The 19861-nt window shown below is 34.9% G+C and overlaps 1 protein-coding gene across 2 annotated transcripts in view; it reads left to right on the top strand.

Annotated features, from left to right (window-relative positions):
- The window catches only part of STPG2 (sperm tail PG-rich repeat containing 2), a 193316-nt gene that overhangs the window by 68380 nt on the left and 105075 nt on the right, over positions 1 to 19861 (top strand). For both annotated transcript variants that reach the window (XM_039322889.1, XM_039322888.1), the window contains one exon: positions 12222 to 12387. In XM_039322889.1, coding sequence (XP_039178823.1) covers positions 12222 to 12387 — 166 coding nt within the window. The remainder of the gene's footprint in view (positions 1 to 12221; positions 12388 to 19861) is intronic.

Below are 19861 nucleotides of genomic sequence, written 5' to 3'. Positions count from 1 at the left end.
TTTAAGGGGGTGAGAGGATAAATTTTCCCCTTATGTCCTTGCATTCTGGGGCATCTTAATGTTTGGGGTTTTCCTCCCTCCTATGTAACTCCTACAAGACTACTTAGTGAGATCATACATAGGCAAAGAGCTAGATATCCTCAGTATTCTAAACAGTATTCAACTATTCATCTCAAACGTGGGCCTTCCAAATGATGCTGTTAAAATTTTTTCTCAGTGTCTAGATGGCAGAGAACAGGTAAAGTAAAACAGGTTCAGACCCAACTCTTGTAAGATTGAGTGGTTGTGGACTGAGAGACCCTAGGTTTGGGAATTTTCCATCTTTTGTATTGAAGGGGTTGCATTGCAATTTGGAGGGTTGTCTGACTCACAACTCCTAGTATAAGAGCAGGTGGTAGCCATAGCTCAAACTCCATCTTGTGCATCAGTTTAATGTGTTCGTGGATTGTTAGACCTTGCTCATAGTCACTCATACCTTATTCAGCTTATGTGCAGATTACTGTAGTGCATTCTTTATGGGGCTGTCCTTGGTGACTACTTGGCAGCTTCAAAGAGCCGTTTAATATAGTATTATCAATCTTGTGTTCTTTTATAAATGCAATTTAGAAATTATCTGTCATTTTTATAGGTCTATCGCTCTCCTGGGAGATCTGTATTCTTATGAGAATAAAACATACATCAAACAGCAAATATTAAGGCAAACAAATAATAAAAATTAAGGCAAGCTCTGATCTGCTAGATAGTAAGGAAGAGATTAAAAGGACAAAAGATATAAAGAAAAAGGGCTATGGCTATTATTTTGCATATGCAAGTAAGTGTATTGTTCATTGAAATCTAACTATACCATAGCATAGCATAGTTGGTTAGGTTTCCTACCCATCATCATCTTTTCTCCCCAGCATGAATGACAGAATCTTGTGCTCACATTGGAGCACAATTAACTATGATATCCAGAATTAGGCGTGAAAGTGTGACCATTTAATAGTTTTTGTGTATTGTTATTGACTAGTCTGAATTAGACTGTTTGGTTTCTTTTAATGAATCCTTAAAAATGAGACTAGCTTAGAAATGCTGACAAGACTCTTAATGTCATTATTTGAAAAAAATAATGATTGAGTATGATCGCTATAAATAGATGAAGCAATCTAGTCATTTGCCATTGAAAGTCATTTAATAATTCCATGCTGAGTCCCTTTCAACAAATTTAATGAAAACCAGCATGATATTCTGACAGTTTCTATTGGATTTTTCTGCCATTTTTGTATGCTCTGTGGCATGAGTGATTAATATAGCCTCTATTAAACTAGCATGCAAGGCTCTCCATCTTTCTTGCGTCTCCCAAACTGGCAGACCTTTTAGATATTTTGTCCTCCAATTTCAAAAGGTGTATTCTTTTAATTTTTTTTTCAATTGCCTGGGAAATGACATTGGTAAGTAAGAATTTTTTACTTTTGATCTCTCTTCCCTACCTCTTCTAATAACAGTGCAATTTTTTTCAGAGATCATTTGAGCAAGAAATATTGAGCTGATTTTCAACTTACTATAAAATTGTATTAATCAGAGGGGACCATTCTGAAATCCCCTTAGTTAGCATGAGAGTAACATAGCTCTACATCATGTCATAATTTATTGATCTCCTTGGATATGTGTTGGTGGCATTTTAAGCTGGACTGCTCCCACAATGAAATAATTTTGTTGTTTGCTTTTACTTTTCCAATACTGTTTATTATTATAACTGATATCAAACAAGTTATGTTGCTTAATAAATCAACAAGTATATATCAACTTGGACAGAATGTAAGATTATCACATGTGTTTTTATTCTTGATGTAACTTTTTGTGCCTCTCGGGCTTCACACCAGGACACAACACTAAATCTTAGCTCTTGAAGTACTTAACCTCTTATTCAGCAATTGGTCTAACTTGTCAGAAGGCTTTTAGACACGATTTAACTAGATTAGAATCTTTATTGAAGACCAGAATGAAACCATGTATACACCAAACGATTTGACTTCTACAGTGCAAAAGAATTGGAATTTTATATACATTTTGACTTAATGGATACTGGATGTTTCTATTGATTTCTTGGAAGGCAGCTGATCTATATTTATGTAATGGCTCTCTGGAGCCCAGGAATCACTGTTTATTGCTTTGTCAGATTCAGTCCTTATATCACCTCTAAAAAACCATTTGAAAAAACAGAGGGCCCATTGAGTGATGTGCCAATGCAGCAGAACAGCTATAATAGGAGATTGGATGCCATTGATGCAGATACTGAAATGACTGGGTCTGTGTGTATAGGATACTTTGAATTCCAAAGTATGTAGATATGAACTGATGGCTTCCTTCTCCAATTTCCCATCAAAATTATTTTGCAAAGTTTATTTTCACTTTTCTTGAAATTCTGTAACATAGTTTACCTCAGGTGGAATTTTGTGAAATCATTAGATGTATGTTCTTATTAAAAACCTTTAGCTTGCTTTGAATCCCTACTGGTGTTGCAAATGCCGTTTTCTGCCTTAACAACTCTAAATATTGTAATAGGTGTCATTACTGCTTCACAGTGAATATTATGATAGAAAGTTAACCAAAAAATAGTAAGAAACTCTGGTTTTTGTAATCTTTGCAATAAAGAACCAATGTAAAGTAGTGACTGAGGTATTGAACTAAGACTATGGAGTCCAGGTTCAATATATTATCTAACTACAGCAGATCTCACTCTTATCATTTTAAAGATTCAGATGAACATAATTCTGAGGATATTAGTTGTAGGATTAATATTGAGGAAGACTCTCATTTATATTACTCTCATAGAGAACTCTGGATATACGAATGTCAATGTGATAAGATTCCAGAGATCACAAGTACAGACTGGGCGAGACCTGGCTGAAAACCAGTAACTGTGAGAGGGACCTTGGAGTCCTAGTGGATGATCACTTGACTATGAACCAGCAGTGTGTAGCAGCAACCAAAAAAGCTAATACAATCCTGGGTTACATAAACAGAGGCATAGAATCAAGATCATGTGAAGTATTAGTACTGCTTTATAAAACTCCAGTAAGACTACACCTGGAATACTGCAGCCAATTTTGGTCACCATATCACAAAAAAGATGTTGAGAGTTTGGAAAAAATTCAGAGAAGAGCAAACTAAGATGATCAAAGGCCTGGAGATTAAAACATACGAAGAACGGCTGCGGGACTTGGGTTTGACTAGTCTAGAGAAAAGAATGACTAGGGGTGACATGATAGCAGTATTCCAGTTTCTGAGGGGCTGCCACAAGGAAGAAGGGGTCACTTTTTTCACCAGAGCATCAGAGGGAAGGGCGAGAAACAATGGTTGGAAACTGATCAAAGAGAGAAGTAACCTGGAATTAAGGAGAAACTACCTGACAGTGAGGACAATCAACCAGTGGAACAGCTTGCCTCCAGAAATCATGGGCACTTCATCACTGGAGATTTTTAAGAAGAGATCAGATAATCACCAAGAAGAGATGATATAGGTTCTCCTGCTTGAGCAGGGGGCTGGACTAGAAGACCTCCGATGTCCCTTCCAGCTTCTATTCTATTCTATTCTATTCTATTCTATTCTATTCTATTCTATTCTATTCTATTCTATTCTATCCTATCCTATCCTATCCTATCCTATCCTATCCTATCCTATCCTATCCTATTCCATTCCATTCCATTCCATTCCATTGATTGCATGTGCTCCTTAGGCTTTTCTTGTAGCCTATAACAGCTTGTGAGAAGGTATTCCCACTCCCCACCCCCCACCCCGGTGTTTAGAGGATTGGCCTGATTGAGGAATAAATTGCTAATAGCAGTGAGAAACCAGTGATCCTTATATATTGTTATAAAAGGTAAAGCCACTAGTACTGGAAACCAAGTTTTCAGGAGAGCAATCTCTGAGAAGAAAGCTCCTCTTCCCTCTAAGTGACCCTTTAGAGGCCTGTTGCCTCATTTGCATCTTCAGTTTTGGCCTTCCTATGCACATTATTCAGACCCAGCCATTGTGTGTCATTGCTTCTATCTCCTCAGGCCTCAAAATCTCACCAAGTTAAATTCAGCCCTTGTGTATTAAAATGCAGGAGAGTTGCTCAGATAAATATTGATGGTGCTATATCAGTCTTTATTTCTAGTTCGTCAAGTATTTTCCTTTCCCCCTGTGGTAGACAGAACTATATTGTACACCTTAGAGTATTACATTCAATAGGGATGTCCTTTGGGTGAAATAAATGCTAACTTGTCCATTAATAAGCAATTGTTCCCATAGTTGCTTATAATGATGGATGTGTTGCACCGACCTCTGACTACTGATTTAAGGAGCATTGACTGGCATCAGGGGAAATCCCTCGTTGTTCCAGATTTCAGGCGACATAAATCAAAACAGTCAGATGTCATTAAATGCTCTCAATACCAAGAAGTTTAGCTGTAGGCAACAATGAATGGTTCTACAGAGGCCGCTATTATATATCCCAAGGAGTTGTCATCTGACAGCTTTTACTGTTTATGCCTTGCTTTTTGATAAATTGTTGGCTCTTGATAAAAACTAATTTTCAGATATTTCATGAGAGGGTTCTTTTCCTGCAGCTGCTCCCACCAAGCTTGGTCATGCAAGCTTAGAAACAGAACATTGCTATTCAAATGCGAGGCTGTTTGCATGGTAGTGTCTTTGAACTGCTATAACTATGAAGGGAAAATTCACAGTGACAGGACTCTGTGCTCTTGGACAGCGCTGTATGGAACTAAAAAACCGTGTTTTGTGCCAGAAGAGAGGGGCTGATGTTTGGGTAATGGAGGAGGGAGACATTTCTATTATGAGAACAGAGAAATTTGGGAAGGGGAGGGTTCATTTTTTTTGACAGCAAGCATCAATATGAATGGGGATCTTGCTGCACTGTAGTCTTACTTGGTTTGAAATATAAATTTGTCCAATTTGTAAAGCTTGGATTATATTTATGAATAGATCATTCTGTCTCACAGCAATTTTTCTCTTCTGGGAACATAAGAAAAGAGAAACGGAGAGTATTCGTGAAAAACTAAGCGTTTAGAAGTTCTCGTATCATTATTTTTGATCTATTCTATAGTCTTTTTTCTTGCATAACTGAGGGTATCAAGATCAGTGTCAGTGCTTTGGCAATATATGCTCATACATTATTCTGGTCCATTGACTTTGTTCTGACAATAGTTTAAAAATGTATCCTAGAAATCTTCATACTTTGTGGTGCAGAATGTTTGGGCAGATGTTTGATATGCATATTTTTGACACATCTTTTAGAAGTACCCTTATTTGATGTAGGCAACAAGTACTAGTGCACATGGTTTAAATGCAACCTTTTTTTTTTTTACTTGTGTAAAGGAACAGTGCCAAATATGTGGTACTTATCCCTGTTATGAATGGGGCTAGTTTCCCAACTGAGCAGGTGTGTAACTTGGAGATTCTTCTGAATAGGATTCTCTTTTATATCCCTGATTGAGATAATAGCCAGGAATATTTTTTGTGTCAACTGTGGTTGATATAGTGACTGAATCCCTTTTTGGAAGAAAATGGTCTTAAAATTGTAGTGTATTGCATTGATGACTTCTAAGATTAGTTGATGTAATGCTGGAACAGCTTTTTTAAAAAAACTAATTTGGAAATCTCAGCTGTCAGCAGTCAAGTAGCTTTGAACTGTTTCTCAACCTCAACCAATTTTAAGATGTGTGTGGCCTCCCACTCCCAGAATTCCCCAGCCAGCATCTTAAAGTGGCTGAGGTTAAGAGGCATAGCTCTGCAAGAACTCGGCATCCCCATTCCGCTTGTGTTAAAAGGATTGCAATGGCTGCCAATTTGCTTCTGAGTGAATTATGGGTGTGCAGTGACTTGGATTTGAAGGAAAAAAGGTAATTCAGAGAATGCAAACAGAAGGGCTTTTCCCCCCAATTTGTTAAGCTTGCTTTTTCTTAGAATGCCACAACTGTAAATTAACCGTTCTTTCACATGTACGTAAGTTCAAGTGACCTCCAATAGATTTAAGGAAAAAATGGTCTGGTTTTATAAGAGGTCACTCTGGAAATGAGCCACTTGGTTGAGTTCTCTCATTCCAGGTGGGGAAGGAAAGGAGACAAATTGTGATTTAAATAATGATTTAAAAATTCAAGACCTTCTGACATGTAGGTTCAATTTGCGTAACAAAAAATTCAGTATTCATATTCAGTTCAATAGAAATCACATGCTAATTGTGCAAATGATGGATTTTGATTGTTCCATTCTTTGCTAATTACTCCTGCTAACTATGGCATGTTTAAACAATGCTTAATGTAAATTGAATTAGAATATGTGAAGCCGCCATCATCTTCCTCATATTTATCTACCTCCACCTCCATTGGAAGTTGTACATTTCTTTGCCCCATCAGAAATCAAATTAAAATTTGTTATATGCATTTTTTCATATCTTAGAAATGTACTGTACAAGTAGTCCTCACTAAGCAACCAAAATTGGGACTGGCAACTTGGTCACTAAGCACTGCAGTCACTAAGTGGATAATCACATGGCCGCATTGGGGTTATGGCCTTTACCTTTGGCTGTTAAGCGAAGCAATGTGGATGTTAAGTGAAAAATCATGTGACTGCAATATTTCTTCCATCTTGTGTTTTAACTCTGTTACAAGCTGGTTATGAAGTGTGCAAATGGAGATCATGTAACTGTGAGATATTGTATTGTCGTAAAGGACAAGGATTAGTTACAAAGTTATTAGTGCTGTTGTAACTTCAAATGGTTGTTGCACAAGCAGTCAGTAAACAAGGACTATCTGTATCAGAAATTAAGAATTTCTTTGCTCTGCTTTTCTATGTTCACAGAGGTATAATATTAGAAAACATTATTGTAATAATTAATGTATAGTCCATTGTGCTTATCCCATTGCATGTGTAAGCCAAACTTTTCTGGCAGTGTGAAACACCATTAAATGTTAACTGTTCAGATCATGGGTGTCAAACTCGCCACGACGTTTCACGAGGTATCGTGACTGTTTTTGCGTTGCTGGAGCTGGGGTGGGCGCGGCCTCTGTAAGATGCAACCAGCCTGTGGGCCAGAAGTTTGACACCCCTGGTTTAGATAATCCCAACATTTCATGCACAGTATTATTTTGTTACTCCAAAATAACAGCTTTGCAAGCTTTGTTTACCCAGTTGAAACTTCAGACAAAATTAGTTCTTTGGGTACCTTAAAATAATAAAGAACGATATTAATTTATTTGACAAAAAGGTGCAATAATTTAATATTGTTATTTTCTCTGGAAGGGATGGCCAAGATAGAATACTATGTTTGCTATAATTACATTCTGAGAGTTATCTTCATGGATTTATTTTCTTCACAGAAGAGATATTGTTAGGAAAATCAGAACAATATTTAATTTCTTTCCTAGTGGAGATTCATTGTCTTAAAATGTTTAGACAATAATTAAATCTGAAGGCTCTCTTGAATATCAGTATCTCACAGAATGTCATAAATTACTTTCCTAAATCTCATAAATTGGTAGTATCATCTTAGCACTTTTCTTGATTGGGAGACAAAGTCTGTGTGAGCAAATGCTGTGCCTGATTTTTCTTCAAAACCTGCAAAGTGGCATTTATAGTGGCCCAATAGGATTGTAGGCAGATAGAAAAGTTAAGATCCTGGATATAGAGAAATATTTAATGAATATACCTGTAGATTCTTGGTCACAATGTTAGAAAGTTGGGGAAACTTCCCTAAACTTATGAGAAAGTTCTTAATTTCTTTTGAATCAAATGCTTGGCTTCAGTAAAGGAAACACCACCTTGTTAGCAATATATCTGTAGTCTGTTTTCCAATTCTGTTCTACTAAACTTATTTAGAAGATTTACCAGGATAGATGGGTATTTTGAGAACTACTTACTATAGGCTTATTTTTTAGGAAAACTGGTGTTCACCACCTTTTTTTATTCCTTTATGGATCAGAGGATACACAACAAAATGTACTTAAGAATTAGCCCCTGGTTAGAGGAAGATGACTTCCATATGTATAAGAAATAATGAAGATTATGCTGTAATTTATACTGGTATTTTGAAGTAAGTTTGTTTCTTTTATTTGGAAAGAGAAAATACAGTTATTGAGAACCTCATATACTGCTGTTTTGAAAAGATTAGAATTCCAGCTAAATGTGTCCTCCACAAGAGACCACAAACTCATTTCTTTCCTTTGCTTATATATTTGCTTGTTTTGGATGAACCTGGGTGAGCACTGAAAACCAACCAAATAAAATGATAGCTAGTATCCATCAGTTGCTGACTGAAATGGCGGAGAACTTCAGTTTTCTAATAAAACAGGGATGCCTCTCCAGGGATCATAAAACAAACTGTATTAGCCCACTTATCAACCCTAACCGTAACCTCCTTGTTTTGAGGTCATTCAGTATAACTTTTTTGTACATTTCTGCAACAGATACGTTTTCACATCTTTTTTTTTTGAAAAACCAAATAGATTATAGCTGTTTGCTACATGTTAATTCTGAAAAGCATTCTCATTTTGTATTCCATAATAGTGCACTGGAGTTTGTTCTAAACTGTAATTTTTTCTTGCATATATTTAATTTTGAAGAAATAAAAATATTTTAGAATTTGATAATATGTAATCTTGACCATTAAATATAGAAACATGTTAAAAGTTTGAAAATTTTGCAAATTCAAACACTATCTCCACATTTTTTATTGTTACAATTATCTTGCTATATTAAGATGTAGCTTCTCAGGAATGCTTAATGGGATGCTTTATGCAAATATTATAAGGCTCACATCGTATGAAACTTTGGTTTATATAAATATGTAAATGTCAGTTCTTCAATGGTATTAATTAATGATAGTCTCCTTTATAAAGTTCCTCAAACTTCTTTCTTTCTTTCTTTCTTTCTTTCTTTCTTTCTTTCTTTCTTTCTTTCTTTCTTTCTTTCTTTCTTCTTCCTTGGGAACAAATAGTCCTCTAGATTTTGTGTTGCTATTTTGACAGTCTATGAGATGGCTGGCTAAGCACAAAAATGATAAGTTCTCTTGCAGTTTGCCAAGCAACTGAAGCCTTGTTTGGGTTCATATATTCATATATTTTGGTTGTTGAGTTACAGTTGACTGGGTTCACATGACAGCCCATGGTTTATAAATCAGAAGAGCTACGTTCATGAATTATGCTAAGCCAAAAGCACCTCCCCCCCAAATCCCACACATATTTAGAATTAAGTAGAAGCATATTACATGCCCTGTTTCAATTATTCATGGATCATTTTCCATTGTGACAAAGTATTACTAATATTCAATTTAAAGTTAAACGGAAGGCGTGAAGTAGAGTTGAAACAAAACTACAAGATGTTGTTTTAATTCAGTCCCAATCTAATCTGAAGTAGAATGATAGACCCTAAAACATGGTTTTTCAATATTTTGAACAATTATTAAAGAGCCATTTGGGTATATGGTGCTATATTTTAATTTTTTATGTGTGCTGTTTGTATTACTATATTTTTATTACATAAGCGACTTCAATTTTAAATAAATATCTCCAGAGCTATAATTGCTGATTATTCCCAGGTGCCATTGATAACCCAGTGAACTTGGTACAATTACTCTTGCAGTTGATGCATTGTTAAGATAGGATGCTGCCCTTGCTGATGTAACCAGTTTTAAAAAGCTTGGATGAGAGATTACTTGGAAGTATAGGACTATAGACTAGATCATGCGGCTGGGAGCTGAAGTTCTCAAGTCTTAGTTGCCAAAGTTGGACACTCCTGGGCTAGACTGAGGTTAAAAAATTTCATAGAAGGAACCACTGGTGAACTATAATTCCAAGAAAATTATGAGCTGAGCTAAACTTGATTGAGATTTTCCTTTTATTTAATGCATTGGAACTCCTTGTGGGGATTTCCTTAGCTAATGAAGTCTAGCAGCTGCCATGTGTACATTTTACTGTGAAAAGAAATGGTACTATTTACATGTTTCCCCATGCTTAGCTGAGTTTATTTTAGAGTCAATATGAAATATGGGGACAAGATTCCATAAAGTTAAAAAAGTTTAATGGGCTCACTATGGTTTCAGATAGCCCATAACTCAGAAAATTGAAGGAAAGAGTAAATCAATAGAGCAAGAAAAGAAAAAAAAATTGGCAGATTGATTGGCAGATTTTCTTGATAGGTTGGGCAGGAACAAACAGCTGATAAAACATGGGAAAAGCAGAGTTTCTTCTTAGGAACATGTTTTCAGTTCCTTGTGGTCTTCCAGGGAAGAAAAGTCTATGGAATAAAGTATTCCAAAATACAGTATATGTAGATAGTCTTGCATTTTTTATCTTTTCAGAAAGAAAGGCCGTATAGTGAAGCCTTAATAATAATTCTTAGTAAGAAACATATAGAATCTCTCTATACATGCCACTTTTCTGGCATTTCTCAGGACATCATAATTAAGAGAAGATGTGTTGCCTTGTTTTGCAGGTTATATGGTGCTGTGTATAAGCAGTACAGCTTTAACTTTTTAAGACTGTTAAATGCATAGCTGATTAGTGAGGCAAACTGGCAGTCATCATGGCTGATTTTCAAGGCCTGAAAATAACCTGGTGGATGAAAAGCAGCGGTTCATTTTACAATAGATATAAAATATTTAATTTTACTTTTGCTTTTTTGTAAGATTTTTCTTGTTTGATGGATGGTTATATCTTAACCATTCTGCTGTGCTTAGAACATATTGAGATAATAATTTAAACAGTTATAAACATACATGTTGCAACCTCATAATGTTAATTGCAATATGACTACTATAAGAGTCATATTATCAGTTGATTCTTTAAAGCAGTCATATTTTTTTTCATGGAAATTTGAAAAAAGGAGCTGTTTTAAAGAAGTACTGTGCTCACACTTGTGCAAGTGCAAATCCCTTCTTTCTCATCCTTTTTGTAGCATCTTCCATAGCATCTTGTTTTCTTACTCTCCTGGGCCATTGCACATCACAAATAAAAAAAAAAGCATCCTTAAAATTTCAAGTAAATGACAATAAAAATATTCCAGTACTTAAAAAAATAACAGTGAAGAGATTCTCTGTGCATTTAAAACAAAATTATGTATTTTCATATTCTGAAAAAGGTTTTGGTGCACTTAAAAATTTCATCTGCTCCTTGCAACTGATGATAGTTAATTTAAAATTATTATTGTCATTATTAATAGTAATGTTTCTTTGATGATGATTAACATACTGAAAGAACTTAGCAGAAAGAATTTAGAAATGATGAAAGACTAAATGTTTTAGTTTAATTGGAAATGATTAAAACTGAAATAAACAGGTTCATCCTTGATAATAAATTAACACTTCAATTGGAATAAAGCAAGAATTGTTCAGTTAAGAAATTCTGAATAAGGAAATACATTATGATTTTGCACTCAGTATATAAACATAAATATAATATAATATAAGAGTTTAAAATTGTAGTGTAGAAAGAAATGAGCATAGCAATAAGTGAATCCTAATTGCATTTAAAGGTTTTTTTTGCTGGAAATACAAAACTGTAGCCAGATCCATGATTTTGTGGCCAAAATATATGAATACTTTACTAAACTTAGCATATTCATATTATTTAAATCTTCACCATCTGCTTTATAGAAAATGACAATACAACTCTCTCTTTAGGACATAGAAAGGGTACTTTCACATTTGCAAGATTCTGTTAATGTAACTTTACAATATAGATAGAGATTTATCTTTACTCCTGGCTGTACTTCTTGTCTGGACTAATTCGTAAGGCTAAATCTGTCCTGCCAGTCTCATAGTAATCCTCCCATCCCTCCATTTACTCTTCTGAAAACTAGGGAAAGTCCTTTCTGAGTTGCTTTCATTGCCCCTCCTTTTTCATACTCAAATTTTGTTCATCAGGATGTTGTCTAGGCTGCAGGTCTTCCTCCTGTCTCCCAAGGTCATTCCCATATTCCATTCTGCTAACAACTAAATAATAATAGGGCTTGCCAAGGTAAGTGTGCTGCCCAGAGATGTTATCATGGTTCATGTCACAATTCAAATGGAACAGCAGGGGTGTGGCAGTTTCTGCACTGTATCCTTTTCTAAACTTTAATTACAGTATGCATGTTTTAAAATTTCAGGTGCTTTTTTAGCATTTTCTCTCTTAATTGTAGCTTTTCTACACTAACATAAATTGTGGTGCCTGGCTTTATCTTATATATTCTTTAAATTATAGGCAGTTCCACCTCCAGGTTCTTATGAAGTTCAGAAATCATTTGAGAAATCACAGGGTAAGAGTGAATATATGCCTCCAAGAACTGCGGTGGCTAGAAGAAGGCATGCAGCTTTTCTCAGTGGAACGTTTAGGGAAAATGCATTAAAGACTGAGGACGATATACCAGGTAAGTACATTATATAATTTTCAAACAGAATTACAGCTACATACATTTTAATGATGATGTGTCATCTAAATACTCATCTGTCTGCTTACCATCTATTTTTAACAGCTTCGTAAGATGTAATACTGGTTGTCTTAACTTCTTAGCTGGTTAAAGAAATGTTAGGAAAGTTTAATTCCCCTCAGCAGAGGGTAGCACTTGGCTGAGCTTGCTGTACTTGGAAGATAAAAAGGGACAAATACTGGTTAGACCTTGATAATGTTAGGCCCGGATGACAGACCAGTCGGTCAATTTTTGTCACAACTCATGGATCTGGAGTTGTAAGGGACCTTGGAGATCTTCTAGTACAACCCTCTGCTCAGGCAAGAAATCCTATACCATTAATTTATATACCTATCAAGAGTTGAGTTAATGTCCATGGGGCTTATATCACTATCACCACCATCACCACCACCACCACCATTAAGAATACTAAAAAACTAGAATCTAGTGATAGTGTTTGTCATATAGGACGAGAAGTTTCTAAATATGAAGAGACATCAAATGCAGAAATGAGAATTATAAGCAAGATTTCTTTGTATATTATCCCATGTTTTTACATATGGAAAATGATCTGTTTGTTCAGCTTGTCCCAAATAATGGCCATGCAAATTGGAAATTATGGGAATTAAAATGTAACATATACAATTTATTCCTTATGCTGAGCATTTATTTATAAAACCAACAGCCTTGTCTTACCCATTGAAGCACTGCTGCATCTTCTGCTGTGCTACTGTAGAAAAGACTTTTTGAAGGTTAACCTTGCAACTTGCGCTAGGGAAAAAATATGCCAGATTGTTTAAGCAAATCACTGTAGAGAGCATAATCTTTTACCCCAAGACATACAGTAGATCTACCACTTTGAATTGTTACATTAAAAATGCATCAGTGGCAATCACTGTTCTGAGATTGAGATGATAGGATTCATTCTAGACACAAATAAAGGCCATTGGTTCAGTGGAAAGATCTTCTGTTTCCCAAAGGATTTTGGATCTGGATAGACATTTTGTTAATATGAGACTCTTGTCTATTAAATAAAATTAAAATACAGGAATGGATCAGCAAATGTTCATTTTATTTCAGTAAAATTATTGCTTATAAAATATAAAGCTACTTTATGATTTTAAGCACTATCTTAAAATATTCAACATTATTAAATATAAGTATAATATTTATTTAAATTTTGCTACTTTGAAAGTATAGACATATCTGTCTCTGTGTGTTTATGTGTGAAAGAAATGCAGTTTAATCTCATATATAATTATTTCTATTACATTGTATTTGGTAGATATATGAGCTTGGCTTAGTTCAATTTTTATGTGATTGATGTTTAACACTTAATTAGTAATAACATGAAACAATGTACTCTACAGCTATTCATTCATTATGTTGGTTCTAAAAGCTACTGTTCGAATCATTGGTAAAACTCATTATGTTTCTTGGCACGTTCACACAGGAAATTACTTAAAGTAACAAATAAAATTTATTTTCAAAATTAATTGGACAGACCACATAAAGGTAGCTGTGTCCACTTTTTCTATGGCTTTGTCCAGTTCCTTTTAATATAACAGGTACTGTACTGTGAAAGCTAATTATATCATCTACTTAGTTTTTGGCTTGTAACATTGTACTCCAAAATAGCTGAAAGTATTTAAACTATACTCTTAGGCTGTATAAGTAAAATCAGAAAGTCGAAATAGTAACCTTTTGAATAGGGCTTCTGGATTTTTACCATGATCTATTCATTGACTCAATGCCCTTTTGAAAGGCAGTGCAAAGGGTACCTGAGGTACCTACATTGTATTTTCTACATGTGGGCTTGGAGATAAAGTTGTGTATTATTGATTGATGTATTCAAGCCACCAAACTAACTAAGTAACAATCCAATAAAAAAACAATATATAATAAAAATATGAAACATTGATAAAACAAAAATAACCATTGTCAGTAACCAAAATCCATCCTTGTGTCAAGTTTACAACACCATTGTAAAAATTCTTCACCATCACTGGATCACCAAACACAGTGACAGACCTATTTCTTTAGGATCTTCTGAAAACCTGGCCTGGTCAGGGCCAATCTAAGTTCTGGAGGGATGCTATTCCAATGGATGGTTGCCAGGGTAGAAAAGGTGCTCTTCATGAATCTCACCAGATGACACTTTTTTCACAGATGAGACCCATAATATACGTCTCCTGCTGGTCTAGGTGGGATGAGTAGATATAACCAAAATGAAGCGGACCACCCAAATTAACCTGGTCCCCTGTCTTATAGGGCTTTATAGGCCAATACCAGAACCTTGAATTGAACCTAAAAGTATACTGGCAACCAATGCAGCTTGTGTAGCTCAGGTGTAATGTGTTCTAATGAAAGAGTGCATATAACAACATATAACCATCACATTTCATGCCCACGTGTGCTTCATATTGCTGCTCTTGATAAGGAGACTGCAGGACAGTTGTTTTGTGTGAGTTTCAGCTCGGAGAGACAAAGGGATCAGTCATCAAGCCTACAACCACAGTGGAGCCTTTAAAGGATACTGAGTTTGCTATCCTCGGTTTCTAACCACTTTTGGAAATTGTTTATTTAACCATCTTAAAAGCTATTAGAGATATTTGGAACAGGTTTAAAAAGCCACCCAGTAAGCCCATTTTTATTTCTGAACAAAAGAAAATTAACTATAAGTTTAAAAATTTGAAATAAATGGCAAAAACCTAAGTAAGATTTTGAAGTAAGAAAGGCAAGAGTCCAGACAAATTTGGAATATTGAAACTTTTACAATAAGAGTTTGGAACTTACTATTTGGAACTTATTATTTAAAATAAACAGCATTTTGTGGGAAACAATGTTTTGTCCCTTTTAAGTCAAAACAGAGATTAAAGACAAAGAAACTTTTGTGATGGGACAAAGAATTGAAAAGAGATCAAATGCTCTGACAATATTTGAATGAATTAAAGATTTTCAGAAGTAAAGGAAAAGAATATAAAGTTGGTTTGTTTGATCAAACTTAAAAACATGTTTTTAATAAAGGATTTATAAACCCTTTATGGATTTTTTGCTGATACCAGGATTGAAAACTTGGTCTTTTACAGGTTTGCTTATACATAAGGGATGTGTATTGGAAGAGGAGATATCTATTTATAACCTTATAGGGGTGAAGTGCCACCAAACTTGTTTATACTTATAAGGAAGGTTGGAAATCACTTCTTTATATATTTCTTTTTTTCTTTATCTCACTTTTTTCTTTTCTTCCTTCTTTACTGTTTTCTCTTTTTTACTTTTCTTTCTTTTTTACTTTCCTTTGTATTATTTTATTATTGTAATTAAAATGTTCATTTAAAAATTGGAAGCGGGACAGCAACATCAGGAAGAAGGTGTATGAGAAGCAGAAGACATACCAGGATCTGAAGGAGGACCTGGAGAGGAGGTGGAAAGTAAAGACCAAGGTGGTCCCAGTAGGAGCACTTAGGGCTGTGACTCTTAAGCTGGGACAATGGATCAAGAACAACATCAGAGATTTCTATCCAAAAAAGTGCAATGGTAGGAACAGCTAAGCTACTGTGCAGAGCTCTTAAATTGCCAAGCCTCTTGTAGAGTAGGGGTCCCCAATCTCTGGTCTGTGGACCAGTACCAGGCTGTGGCTTGCCAACAACTGGTCTGCACAAACAAGGAAAGTCTCATCCACGGGATGCAGGCAGTGCACAAAACCACACCCCCTCCCGTCCGGGGAAAAACCTCTCTCCACATAACCGGACCCTGGTGCCCAAAAGGCTGGGGACCTCTGTTGTAAAGTATTGAGGAAGATATACTACTGTAATGCCCTGAAGACAGTTTTTTTTAAAAAAGTAAATGGACATTTTGTTTGTTTATTTCTTCTTTAGGGTTTTTTTTTAATGTCTCTTACTTGTGCAGCAGTTTCTTCTGCTGTATTCCCTTATACTCAAATGCATATCAAAGTAGTAATTATTAGATGTAATATAGTATGAAGAATTGCTGATGGGGAATGGAGTTGTGAGAAATAATTTCCTCCATTTGAATTGAGCAGCATTATATCATAGCTACTATGGTTACAAAAAAGATGTTATCAATAACTTCATTGTGCTATTGAGAAATAATAGCTTTTACAATTCTCAAAACACTACCTGGGTTTGGACTACGCTTGTGATAAGTAGTCAGTATTTTAATGTTTTGTGTTAAGAAATTATGATATTGATGGATTTCCTCCTTGCCTAAAACCTGGATTTTAGCATCCTGTCTCTTCTACTACCATGGATGATGTTTCTCTAGTTTCCAATCCTGCAAAATCTGAGCCCATAAATATGCCATTTCCTTGTTAAGGATTAGAGAATAGAAAGATTTAGGATGACAGACTAAAAGTCTGGATTATTTTCTCCTGGGAGAAGTGCAGTTATATATAAATTGACTTCTCTTCTCCTAAAGCAAATTTTGACAGCACTGTGGGGTTCATGCATGAAGGGGAATCACTACTATTGTTCACTAAAATGAACTATAATCTTTTGAACAGAGTTTTTGTTTGTTTTGGTTATGTTTCAGATAATAATTCCATGGTTATTTGTAATAAGTATGCCTTTCTCTTTTTCAATGCATTTTGTTTGGAAATGAAATGTTATCTAAAGGGACCTCTACAGTGGATCCCATTGCTTCCCTTGACTACTGTATCATAACTCTTAAAATCATAAGTGGAGGCTTGAAGATCTCCAGATACTTGTTAGTTGGAGTAGCAGGATCTGAAGGTTCCCAAGGTATTCAAATTGGTCTGTATAGAAACAACTGCAAGAGAAGGCAATTATGGCTTGTTCCTAGTGAACATTTGAAAATATTGGCACACTGTGTTATGCAGGGTTTTTTTTTAACCTTTCTTTTAGCATGTAAAAATCTGATAGTTTTTAAAATGTGTGCTGAAATCTCTTGAGACAGCAATAGACCGCTTAATATTTTGGACTGAAGTACTATTAATGAAGAGCTCCTGTCAACTGCCTTGTTTAAAATGCTCCTGAACCACATTTAATATCAGTACAGATGCCCCTTTCTTTTCCTCTTCTGAGAGAACGTCAAATTTTAATAGTGTGGAAAAAATAAGAAATAGAAGAACAGGAATATCAGTGCAGAGTAGGAATACGCTATATAAGAATTCTTTTTTCCTTTAATGCATATGAATTGTGTTAGTAATAAGAGCTGCTTTTTTCAAAGCTTTCCATACATTTGTTCTTTGTCAGGTTTCAGTTTTTAGTTTGAATATTCAGAGCAATTGTACAAAAATTAAATGGTAAATTGAGATTTACCATGTTCCCCAATTTTTCATGTTCTTTCCTTTTTGTGAAATTCTAGATAACTTTCAGATTCATTTTAAATACCTTACATTTAAAATTACTTTCCTATTGTCATATTTAGAGTTTTAAAGATAGGCATAAATCAGAATATTAGAATAGCACAAGATCATTTCAACATTGCATCTAGTCCAGCATCCTCTAATCTGCTACTCTTATATCTACTGTAGATGTTTTTAGGATGTCTTCAGAAGACCATGACAGGTCTTCAGCCATCATCACTTGGAGATAATATGATTTTCAATATGGAGAGTTTCCTTAGCAATTGTAGTTAGTAGTTAGATTTGACTTGTTCCCAAATCGACTAATTGACCATATCACATTTAATTAATGCATGCTTTAGTTCTCATAATTTCTCTTCCTGAGAATGCCAAAATAATAGACAATAAATTGGAATGAAATTCAAATAGTCATGCTGGTGTATAAGCTGTGCTTCTAGAACATTTTTGAAATGTTTGCTGAAAACATTGGTATTTATATCAGAAAAGAATGAAAAGATTCTACATCTTGAAGTTCTTTACTTGTTTAGTTGTCTATGAAACTGATTTTCCTGGTAGGAGAGAATCAATTGCACCAACTTTCCATTGTATGGCATTCTATGGTTTCTGTTTCATGAGCTGAGTAATTTAGCATAGTTGGACTAATATTTTATTCTTTCTCATATTTTTTGTGAACTTGGCTAAACCTTTTAAAGAAAAAGTAAATAACTTTTACTTATTATCCAGCTATGTATATATGACCATTGAGGTGCATGAAACCTGGCAAAGAACAAATTGCAGCCTCAAATTTTTACATACTGTAGGTAGTGTTAGCAAAGGCCATGGAGAAAATCTTACTCAGGCTCAGCCATAGAAAAAATTGGGGAATTTATAGTTGGATAATTGCCATTACAAGAAAGATAGATGTTGAGGAAGGGTTGAATTAAATAAGAGTATTTAGAAGCAGCAAATTATAATCGTAATTACCAAAGGTGAAGGCCATTTAAGAAAATACATTGAACTATAAGAAGTATTTAATATTTAAAAGCACAGAAGTGAAATTATAATGTCAAACATGTCTTTTCTCTTATTCTCATCAAAAGGGATGGTAATAAACTTGTTCTGATTCTGAGCAGTATGATGAATATATATAACTGGGTCTTGGAATACTTGTGGTTGTTTCACATATGGCAAAATTTCTTACTTAAACATTGCTTTTATGGATGAAGCTTCATATACATACCACCCTAAGTTTATGCTTCTAGCTTCCAATACAGACAGGGCATGGTCCATGACTTGCTGGTCCATGGAAATATGACTGTTTAAACAATTATTTAAATAATACAAGCCTATATTCCACTATCTGCATTTATAATATTTGAAAGAGGAGGTAACATATATACAGAGGTTATTTATAGAATAGAATCATATAAACTTTACTAATTTTATCAAGTTATTGCCCACATGCAAGTTTGGGTACAGAACATCCTTTCACAAATGGTGCTGAATGCCCAGACACTGTGATGCAGTGGCAATGGAACATCTGACATTGGATGTACGACTGATCTCGCTCTCTCTATTCACAAACTGTGTTTCCATCAACATATATTGGAGGCTTATCATTACAGGAACAATTGCACCAATGCCCAACATATAGAATTAATGCTAATGTTACCTAGAATGTACTTATTTGTTGTTTTTTGTTATACTTTCCATCAGCTATAAAGGAGATTTCCTTTATTTCCCCAAACATTTATCCCATGAACTGTTCTCGGTCAAGAGAGAAGGATTGGCCCAAAGTTGTCCAAAAGTTTCATGGCTGAGTGTTAGTCCTAGCCCAACAGTTTAATTAATATAGAATCTTGAGTCTCAAGGAAGAATTTAAAAGCCACTGTAAAATCACAGTGTTCATATTTTGAGTTTTAGGTCAACTAAACTTGCTTTGGTTCAGGTGATGCTATCCTGCAAAAAGCTCAGTAGATATTCAAGGAAGGTTAGAACTCATTATGCTGTTTAGAATCTTTTTTGGTATCCTTTAGATTTGTTTTTCCTAAAGTTTTTGTAGTTCTGCAACATCTTTGTTTTCTTGAGTATGCTGAAATATTCCCTTTT

The sequence above is a fragment of the Crotalus tigris genome, unplaced genomic scaffold (genome assembly GCF_016545835.1).
Source record: "Crotalus tigris isolate CLP2741 ecotype Arizona unplaced genomic scaffold, ASM1654583v1 scf7180000024151.2778019, whole genome shotgun sequence".
Classification (NCBI taxonomy): domain Eukaryota; kingdom Metazoa; phylum Chordata; class Lepidosauria; order Squamata; family Viperidae; genus Crotalus; species Crotalus tigris.
This window is presented reverse-complemented; position numbering and strand designations above follow the sequence as displayed.